The sequence below is a fragment of the Mya arenaria genome, chromosome 3 (assembly GCF_026914265.1).
Source record: "Mya arenaria isolate MELC-2E11 chromosome 3, ASM2691426v1".
In the NCBI taxonomy this organism is placed as follows: Eukaryota; Metazoa; Mollusca; class Bivalvia; order Myida; family Myidae; genus Mya; species Mya arenaria.
In genome coordinates this window covers 80198749-80209598 of record NC_069124.1, presented here as the reverse complement: position 1 = coordinate 80209598, position 10850 = coordinate 80198749, and the positions used below count along the sequence as shown (strand labels likewise).

Here is a 10850-nt window from a genome sequence, read left to right as displayed (position 1 = left end):
TTTCAATATATTGTTATTCTATCTTTCTTTCTGTTTCCAACATGAAAACATCAAATTTGAAAGCTTGACCTTTAGCCTGATGAGTACAAGTTGGATTTTTTTTGCGCACAACTCACTCATCATAAAGCTTATGTGACACCACTGTGATTATAATTATAAGTCGGCATCTGACTAAGGAGATTAGATATCAATCGGACAAACTTTGGTATACCGACTGACCGACCGACGGGAAGACCTACCGACCGACTGACATTTACAAAACAATATAAACTTATATATACTAATGTACAGATATTAGATAATATCGTCAAAACGGTGGGAATGAAATTCCCCCTTTGGCCTAAAAATATGTTTCAGTCACACATGGGGATGTGACGGGGTCAAGCCATAATGCGGCCACTATAGGGCGCGGGTAGACCTTTATAAACTCAACAACAAAAATGTATCGTCATTCTAGATGTAGTTACCAAACAGTAAACATCAAGAAATATTTGGTATTAATCAACTTGAACTCTGTAGTTGCTTGTCTAAAATATTAACTATCTTTACTGAAAAGCTCAGCTTTGACCTACTGTATAGTTAATAGCTGACGAGTAGACCGGGTTATTGTTGAAAGATACGATAGTAAATTTAATGCCTACACTTCCATGCGCTCTTGCTGGAAAGCTCAGCTATCCTGTGAGGCCTATATAGTAAGTTGAAACTTCAACAATCTTTCAGAGATCCTGTGTGATGTAGTTGGAGCGTATTTATAGCTTGCAGACGCAAAGAAAGAAAGTTGACGTATTTTAGGTATATACTAAGAAAGCTCGGCTATCTGGTATTTCATAACTGATAAGCATTTTAATTTTGAAAGTTACACCTCTGGTTTTATTCAAGAAAGCCCAGCTTTCTGTTAATTCACCGAGATCATCGGCAAAGCAGTAGATTTAAAGAGTTTGAAATTCATTGCAAATAAGTCGATCATAGGCATTTAGCCACAAGGAAAATTACGTTAATAAAGCTTTTTTATATAATTGTTTATGATTATTTATTTGGAGCTCAATCAAAATCGTTTGTACACAATCAAAGGTTAAGTAATCTATTATTATATAATTTAATATTTGTCTTTTAAATTTTATTAAAGAGTTCTGCCATAACTTTGATAAAATAGTGTACAGACGCTCGGTACACACCGCACACGGTACACTGATTCATCTTTGATGATTAGACTACTCAACAAGTAAATTAAACTACAGTCGAACACCGTTAATCCGAAATCGGAGGCGGACCCAAAAAATATATTTCGAAATAGCGATACTTCGGATTAAGATTTTTCAGGAAAATGACAGCGTTCGCGAATTATAGATGACGACATAAAACATAACAAAGTATGTATGGTAGAGATATTAACACATTATAATGCCTGCTATTGAAATTTATATGATACATTATGTAAACTATTAAGATTTAAAGGCAGAACAGCTATCCTATTGTATAATATACCCACGATCGCCGTCAGCGCTAAACGCATTTTCTATCCCTCTATAGCCTTACCCCGAACTTCATTCGCGGTCAAATATGTTATTATTTTATGGCTGTTTTGGAAAAAAATGATGAAAATCCTTCGATGTGAAAAAAGTACCATGCTATATTTTCACTGAACGTGTGCCGACATTGAAACTCAATTTTGATCCTTTTATAGTAGAATGGATGATTAATGCGCCTATTAAGGAATTTAAGGAGTCAACAATGCGCCGCGTAGTACGAACTTATCTATTAAGTTTGATTTTGTGGGTTTTTTATCGCCTTAAAGTCGATCTTCGAGCAACTCGCCAGGAATATGTACATGAGCTCCGAATAGCAGTTAGATCGGCAGTTACATATGACATGCAATGATATGTGGTTAAAATTTGGGAATATTTAAACAATTGTGAGCTGTGTGACGTCGCCTTTTAACAAACTGCTCCTTGATTTGTTACATTTATGCTTTGAAATGCTTGTATTGTACTGGTTTTAATATAATTTTTAAACTTCGAAGGATGATTTAGATTTTTGTGTTTCATGTCAGAAGTAAACTTTTGAAAATATCAAGATAGTAGTCAGTTTTCGTTTATTAGCAGTTCAAGAACATCCCCGACAGCCCTCGCACAAAGACGATTAATCATTTTTACAAAATCCGTATACGCACATTATACATATTTGTTTATTTTTGCAATCGTTTACTAATAAAACTGTTTTATTAGTAAAATGTGCGTGAAGTTAGCAGCACAACAGACATAACTGCACATTTTATATACAAAATGTGCTTCCTATTGGCCATACATGATAAGTTTAAAATACATGATGATCTTTCTCGTTCACCAGAATGTTCATGGTATGCGTATCACACTCTGGTTCAATCGCGCCGATTCCGTATGCAAACAGCGAAAATTTCAGCCAATCGGAGACGTTTCACTGTTTTCTATTCATATTGATTATCTTGCAGCCGGGGCAAACCTTGGCGATTGCCTGAAAGCCAATGAAAAAGAGCCTTACATAACACAGGTAAAATTATGAATCCTGACGACAACCGATATAAAACTTTAAAGTTAGGCTTATCATATTTCGCGAACGATAATTAAAGCATGTGTACCGTTTTGTATTAACACCTTCAATCCGTTAAAATTTCAATGTAGCGGCGAGGCATTCGGAGCTCCTCGGCAAATTTCATCGAAAACACCCTCGGATGTATGCCGGTACATCAGTTGAAGTAGTTCGTATTTTTTTATATCATTAATTAAATATAGTGTTTAAGAGATTTATTGATCTAAGTTTAAATTGATTGCCAGTGAAGTGTATTATTGCAAACAGAATTAAGATTCAAAGAGTTAAGTCATAAAGTTTAATTGATAAATAGAATTACTACGCGATCTACTTGCAGTGGACTTAAACGTACTGCTTTTTAAATATGAAAACAGTCTAAATACATCCAGGGTTGTATTTGATAAAAATGGCCGAGGAGTTCCAAATGGCGGTCGGGACGAAATATTGCCGAATATCCAGCAATTATACTTATACAAGAGAAACATATTTAAACCGGCGTCTGCATCTTATTTATTTATCACTACTTTATATATTTCTAGATCCTGTGCTAATAAGAACGAAAATAATTTATTTGATACCTTTCAAGGTTCATTTCATGTTGGTCCCTTTAAAGGTTTATTTAAAAAAAAACGATACATATGTATCAAGAAGTTACATATATATTTGTCGTCCGATGTTTTACATCCATGAATTTCAAATAGCTGATGAAATTAGATTTAGTGAAATTAAAGGTCGTAATACTTATATTCTTATATTTTGTATGTACATTTAAGTTTAATAAGAAGCCAGTCTTACTTGGACTGGTGGTTGAACGGGCGCTGGTTTATGGTCCTTCCATATGTGTCACCCCTGCGGGGCAAATTACGTAATTTTGTTACATCGTTTACGATATGCGAGAGGACATTGAGAGGAATATACTTATGATTACCACCTTCAAAAAAGGATTTTCATAAGGTTCTAAGCTTGATTGGTTATAATTTGGCGATTATCCTGTAATTACTTTTTATATGAAGTATGCATTTCAAGAAATGGAACTTTATTGGATACTTTAAAGGGACTATACACAAGATTGTCACCAACATTTTTTTCTGTAACGAATCTCAGGACGATTATTTAATAAAATGCTTTACTCTTTGATATCATACTTGTAAAAAATATACCAAAATGTAAAAAAAAAAATCGAGTCGGAGACCGGGTTCGAACCGGTATCGCCAAAATTGCAGTCCAGTGTTATATCCACTGTGTTACGAAGGCATACCCTAAACGTTGTTGTTGTTGAGTTAAAAAGGTCTGCCAGCTGATCGAAGCAGCTGAATGCGATAGAAGATTGTTTTGGAGCTTAAGTAAATCTAGGAAAAACAAAAGACCATCTGCCTGTACCCATCTATTCTACAAAAACACCTCTGTTAAAGAACCAGGCGATATTTTAAAGGTATTTACAAACTATTTTCGCGATGTGTACTCACCTCTTCAATGTGAACACTTTGATAACGATTTCAAAAAGCTTGTAGAGGAAAAAGTTGAACAACTAAAAGTAAAAAACAGTACCGCGAATAGAATTCCAGAAATAAACTAACTATCACTAGCGAACCAATTAAAACGTATATTAAAACATTGAAAAAGGGGAAGGCATCATCATACGATGCTATTTTTAATGAACACTTAATGTATGGCGGCGATGCATTGCATAATGCCCTGGCAACGTTATTGAATACAATAATAATCTCAGACAAGATTCCAAAAATGTGTAAAAAGGGATAATTATTCCAGCCTACAAAGATAACGGTAAACCAAGAAGTGACCCCGGAAACTATAGACCTATAACGTTATAACTATTTGAAACAGTCTTACATGACGTAATTACAAAATGGGTAAAAGAAACCAACATTGAATTTCCAAACCGACAGCAAAACGCATACCAAAAGAATACATGGGCAATAACAGCGTCTTTTAATTTACAAGAATCTATCTATCACAATATTGAGCTCCACAACAAAGTATACGTCGCTATGCTCGACACAAAAATGGCCTTTGACACTGTATGGTCAGATGCAATATTTTACAAGATTGCAGGACTTGGAATTCAAGGAAAAATTTGGTCCCTTATAGTTAACGCGCACAGTAATATGTATAGTTGTATCATTGCAAACGGTTTAACCTCCGAGTTCTTTCAAGTTTTGCAAGGGATACGCCAAGGGGGAATTATTTCATTCATTTCAATTATTGGATATTTAATCTTTTCATAAATGGACTCTTAGATTTACTTGAGCGAAGTGGACAAGGCTTAAATGTTATAAACGTAATTACAAGTAACACTACGTTAGCTGATGACATCGCGTTAGCTGCAATTTCACCAAATGGTCTTCAAATCTACTGAACATTACATATATGCTAGCTGCCAGCAGCATAGCAGCTATCTGCTGTTGCTGCTAGTAGCTTGCTGCTATGCTGCTGTGCTGCTAACTTCACGCACATTCGTTTACGTTTATATAAGTTAGTATGCAGTAAAGCTTTATATGCGATTAATCTTGGCTAGTTTCTTCTTATTTCTTCGTTCTCTCGAGGTGCTCAAGTTTTTCGGCAAGCCTCGCCTTGTCGCTGGAAAACGTGGCAGAGACCTTAGCCATCTCAAGACATTTCTTACATCCTTCAAAATCTTCTTTTCGATAACACACCGCAGCTAGTCCTTCATGGGCTTGCATCTTCATTTTAATGTCACCTGTCAAAAATTGTATTATTAACAATGATTCCATTATGGCAATGAAGCCATCAATGACAGCAATCTACATCCTTTGTGAGTAAATATTTCTATGATTAAACGAAGTTGTGATGAAATGTTGACATATTTTCTTATGAGGAAACATTGTTTCTCTAAATGTTTCATTATGCTTGAAATAATTTTATCTAGGCTTTCTTTCTTTGCCTCATTTATCTGTAAACTGTCGAGAGATTAAATATTGACTAGCTTTTTGCATAAATATTATGTCGTAAAGCTAGGTCATAGGTCATTTTTCGATAAAATAGACCATGTGATTGTTTTAGTTATTTTAATGTTGAGATGTTTTTAGGAAGTACACGATCCGCCTTGTTTTATCATTTTAGGTCTAATGTTGAATGTTAAGAAAATGTACGGTTGTAACCTTTTGCATTCTCTCAACTAGGGCTAAAATGTTGACATTAGATGTTTATTTGTTTAGTAAATTGTAAAAATAGCCTTTAACGTAATGCAAAATGCAATAAAAATAACTAGTTAAGCTTTGCCAAGTTACCGGTGTCCTCCGCTGCTTGTAAGGCATGCTGGTATGCAAGCTTGGTTTCTTTTAGTGCATTTTTTGCATCATTTCCTTTGTCCTTTGAAATAAAAATTTCGTAAAGACAACTTTGTGCAAATGCAACATTCATATAGCATTGTCCTTCACTATTCCGGAACCGCACTTTCGCTGAAATAGAAAAATTACATGATTAGGATGTCAGAATAGTTAATGAATTGAATAGTCAATGTATGTTTTCTATTGAAACAAAGATACAATTTTATACTTACAATAAAGCTTTCTTGCTTCTTCGGTCAACGCTATGGAACCTTGAAACTCCTTTTCTGACTTATTTATTTGTTCAGATCCCAAGATCGTTTTCATCGCCCCAGCGTTTTGCTTTATTTCTGCATTTAGCAAAGTTCTGCAGGAATTTGACATGCCTGAAGCCTTTTTAAAAAGTGCAATGGCTTCAGTCGTGAGTTCCTTTGTTTCAGCGGCAAGCATTCCAACATCATTTAAAACTTTGGCTGAAATATTATATGACAAATGTATTTACTGAAGGCTCAATTAGAGAACAAATAAATGTGTTTATTTACACCAGAAAACATCTAAGTTACAAGAGCAAGTGCATTTTAATCACATTAACATTTTTTCTCACCCTGAAACTCCATAACTAGCTGGTTTTTGCAAGAAGGTAATTCCTCACACCTTTTACACAAGGGTTTTACTTGATCTATTAGCTGTTTCTGGTCCAAGGTGAGGTCGACCATGTGACGATCAATATCTAATAACTCGCATTCAGTCATTGAATCTTTTCCTTCATACAGCTTTTCCAATTGTTCTCCAGTTGTCTTTGCTTCTGCATATTTATTCCTCCTTTTAAGTATTTTCAGTTTACGCTGCAAACAGTCTTTTTCCATAGCTTTGTCATTGCCGCATTTTGTTTTAGCTCTTTCATAAGAAATAAGCGCGTCCTCTAGGTTCCCTTGCTTTTCTTTCATTACTCCAAGATTAAATTCCATTTCATAGTTATCATCAAAGTTTGTTTTCATGGAGTTCATATAGTCGGAAACTGATTCATCGGATGCTATTTTAGCAGCTGCTAAGTTAAACTCACAGGTGTTGGTAATGTGATCTTGATTTAACGTCTTGGCAATAGCCAAAGCTTCTCCGAAGCGATTAACGGCTTCCTTTGCATTTTCTTCGTTTTGGCCTTTTTTTATTAACTTTGTAATTTGTTCATACAGAATTTCTTCTTGAGAGCCCGTAAAATCCGCAGTAGTCCTTGAACATAAATAAAGAAAATAACCAAACAGACTTAAAACAGATGCCACCCCTCATGCCTGCCTCATTCCGTTCCATGTCATATATTACCCAATTAAGCATGATAACCATTCGAGTGGTTTAGGAGGAAAGGAGCGGAAAGAAAATCTTTGGAGCGAAATTTAACCTTGAGCTGGCATGCCTGGATTGTGGGTTTGCTCTTTGTCTTGATGAGTTGAAGTTTGACCAAAGTTTCATGAAAATAGAGTGAAGGGTTTAGAGGATATCAAGCGGACATTAAATATATGGTTCCTGAGGCAGTAGTAGTATGACGTTATTAACAATGAAAGGATATTATATAGAAACATTATTTTATGATCATTTCTAATTAATATTCGCCAATTTACAGTGATAAAACATCATACCGTCCTTCTTTCTTCTTTTCAGGGCGAGGCTCTCCCGAGAAGTTACGATTAGACATCTGGAGTTGCAATATATCAATATAAAATGTTAATTAAAGACTTATTTATTTACAAAGTTTGCATAATTCGGAGGCGTTCAAATCAGATAGGAAATGTTTCATGAAGTAATTTATCTTTCAAAAACACTTTTATAAATTCTGAAGTAAAAACTTATAAACTTACTTTATAAAGCAGACAGTTAATCCCGTGAACAAAGCTCAAATCCTAATTTCATGACTGATCCTGTTCGATCCGGAATGATCGATAACGAAGTTATTTGCTTTATCGTTGTTATGCATTGAGGAAGTAAATTAAGAATTGGTTACAAGAAATTGATAGGATCAATATCGCCCTTTTAATGGCTGATAGAGCATGTCAGCACTAGTTTGTTTTTAAACAAACATGAGAAGTTATTCATGGCCATCGGCGGTGCTCCAATAGGCACGGTAGCGGCCCGGGCTTTCACTTGAGCGATTTGAAAGTTGAAATATGAAACGTCCAAAACTTAAATAAAAACTCAAGTGTGAGAGGATCAGATTTATTATTCGGTAACAGCCATGGTAACTAATCGGTTTTTTTTCCATTAAATACGTAAAACGGCAGGCGATTAGATAGAGTGTGCAAGCCTATGGGTGATCAGTGATAAGAATAATAATTTATTTTACCAACTTTTATTTTTCCCAAATTTATCTCTAAGAATAAAAGAATTAAGACCTTAAAAAAACTTATTTGAAATTGAGTAACTGCAATGATACGTAAATTTGATTATTTACAGACAAGAAGTATTTAACATATTCAGTGTATCTTTAGTAATCCCATGTAAAGGAAATACATGTGTATAGCTAGTAAATGCACATAAGTAAGTGGAGATTTGGTCTTCAAGGCAAACTTGAATTATGGTTATTAATATGATCATAGCGAGCTTGATAAACTCCATTTAAAGTTCTGCAAACACATTCTTGGTGTTAAACAGCAGACATCTAATGCCGCCGTTTTAGGTGAGCTAGGACGGTTTCCATTGTCAGCTATATGTAAAGAAAGGGCAATAAATATTGGATAAAAATTAATATGAATCCGAATTCATTAATGCACCATGTGTTAACAAAACAATCCAATATTGATCATAATAATAACATACGTCCTGCTAGTATATGGCACTCGGCTATTACTGATTTGTTAAACAGAATGGGTTAACTTATGGTAACTTGTTAGTTGATTTTAATACAGATTGCAATTATTTTCCTTTGTTAACCCAAAGAGTACGGGATCAATATATTCAAACGTGGTATGATAACTTAACATCCCAAACAAAAATGGAATACTATTGTAGATTTAAAAAAGAATTTATATTTGAAGAATATTTAACGTGTGTCAAAAATGTTCACATAATCCGTATGTACACCTCATATTTTTAACTTTGCTTTAAAGTTTTGTTTCTTTCACAACCTTTGCTAACTATTCTTGCAATATTTTTGCAAATATCTAGGTCCGCAATATGGGTTTGTTTGACATTAATGAAAGATAGATCGAAAGCACTATATTAAGTTTGTCATTAGTCCCCACAGTGGTCTTTTTGCGTTCGACACAGTATGTATTCGGATGTTTATGATCCGTTATGTCTAATTGATTGTTGTTAAACTTAAGTTACCTCCCTTGTTTGCAATCAAGCCATGGATTGATAATGAGGGTTGTGCTGATTATTGTGATGTTTTTTTCATCAAAATGTAAAAAGTAAAGCTATATCAAATTTGAAAGGGTAAAAATGTACGGTGTTATGTGTAGTTCATCCAAGTGATGTAGTTAGGGTACCACGTGCAGGTGTACGTAGCCGGAGTTCCGCTCCTGGGGGAGGGATGAGTGTTTTTATTTCTGTGGTGAATCCTCCCACTTTAAGTGAGGTTGTCCTGAGTACAAAAACAGAATAGTTACTGAGTCTAAACAGTCTGCGGGTCCGGTGTCAAGTTATTTTGGTCACACAGGTTGATTTTGTGATTGAGCCACACCTAATGCAGGCTCCAACCAATGTTTGTAGGGTATCCTTAACAATATGTCCTCTTCAAATCATCATACTGCCCTTCTAATGGGAGGTTTCTCAGGTTCACCCTGAAGGTTATTTATATACTCCAGATTTTTGGTTCACCCAGAGGGTGATCTACTCCAGATATTTGTATGTGGATGCTTTTTTGAGGGATTTTCTATATTGCAAACCCTTCATCATGGACCTTTAAACCATGGATTGGCAACTCTCGTCTGTGTTAATGCGATTTGCTCAAACTCACACGTGCAGGGCGATTTCATTCTGAGATCTTACCGTGTGGTCATTTTTGAGATTTCCGACATCGGCCGAATATATACATGTAGGAAAACATTAATTAAAATTTACCCAAATGCGCGGTACAGTGGAAACTCACTAAACCGGACAAGGTCTAGTGAGGATTCCGGTTTAGTGAGGATTTGATGTACGGAGTAAGTTTACTCAAAATATTAACTGAGTTAACCTTTAGAGGGAAACTGGAATAAAATGAAAAGGGACAGTTCAATTCTTCGACGTTTAGATGGAGGTTGAGACATGATTAAAGCACATGCAAAAGTGATAAACATAATTAAACATTTCTGCGTTTTTATAATCATCTTTTTTTCTAAGTCCTAAAAAAAACAACTCGCGTAATTAAATGCTTGCTAAGTATGTTTGATAGTTTAATCAATGCACCGCTCTGATTTGATTCAATCAAAGAAGTCTTTAGATAAAACATCCCTCCAAAATGATCACTAAATAACCGTTTCTAGTTCTTTATTTTCTGCAACAAACAAATTAATGTTTCAATCAATTTTCTTTTCACAAGTTTGATTATCGTGCGATAGTCAATCCACAGCGCATTCATCATTATCGAGTTAACACAACTTCACAGGTGTAATATTTAACGACGCACCGGCTGTCAAAACAAAGTGACACGCGTTTCGCGAATTCCTAATACACAAAATTATTTTGACATGTTTGAACAAATAAACGTCCGGTTTTGTGAAGTAAAATTACATTGACAACTAACAATTTTCCTGATTTTTTGTCAGGTATCCGGAATTCCGGGTTCCGGTTTTGTGGAGATCCGGTTTAGTGAGTTTCCACGGTACTTTCATTTGAGTTGATAATAGTCCAATGGAATTGGATTAAAATCACAGTTATTAATTAAAATTAAATCTATAACAAGGAAGGCATTACTATGAGTATGAGGTTGATTATAGGTATCTGCATTTGAAGACAAACTGGCTTTAAAATGATGACTAGTTGATCTGTAAATAATGATCGATA

General features: G+C 34.9%; 1 protein-coding gene across 2 annotated transcripts; it reads right to left on the bottom strand.

Moving 5' to 3' along the window:
* Positions 1-4499: 4499 nt before the first annotated feature.
* LOC128228683 (tetratricopeptide repeat protein 24-like) lies at positions 4500-8062 on the bottom strand. 2 transcript variants are annotated; one of them, XM_052940132.1, is made up of 6 exons: positions 7727-8062; positions 7508-7563; positions 6478-7103; positions 6107-6346; positions 5835-6005; positions 4500-5284 (listed from the first exon to the last, which is right to left on the bottom strand). In XM_052940132.1, exons 2-6 carry the CDS (start codon positions 7561-7563, stop codon positions 5109-5111), a joined length of 1269 nt encoding a protein of 422 aa, XP_052796092.1. In that variant the 5' UTR covers positions 7727-8062; the 3' UTR covers positions 4500-5108. The 2 variants fall into 2 exon arrangements, with proteins under 2 accessions (XP_052796092.1, XP_052796091.1); XM_052940131.1 differs by lacking the exons at positions 7508-7563; positions 7727-8062 and adding an exon at positions 7270-7455.
* Between the last annotated feature and the right edge of the window lie 2788 nt (positions 8063-10850).

Excerpts from the sequence above, each read along its gene's own strand:
- LOC128228683 (XM_052940131.1), bottom strand. The coding sequence starts at position 7,340 with ATGAAACTTTGGTCAAACTTCAACTCATCAAGACAAAGAGCAAACCCA. Across the intron at positions 6,006-6,106 it reads AGAAGCAAGAAAGCTTTATT|CGAAAGTGCGGTTCCGGAAT; the intron begins GTAAGTATAAAA and ends TTTCTATTTCAG. Across the intron at positions 5,285-5,834 it reads ACAAGCAGCGGAGGACACCG|GTGACATTAAAATGAAGATG; the intron begins GTAACTTGGCAA and ends AATTTTTGACAG.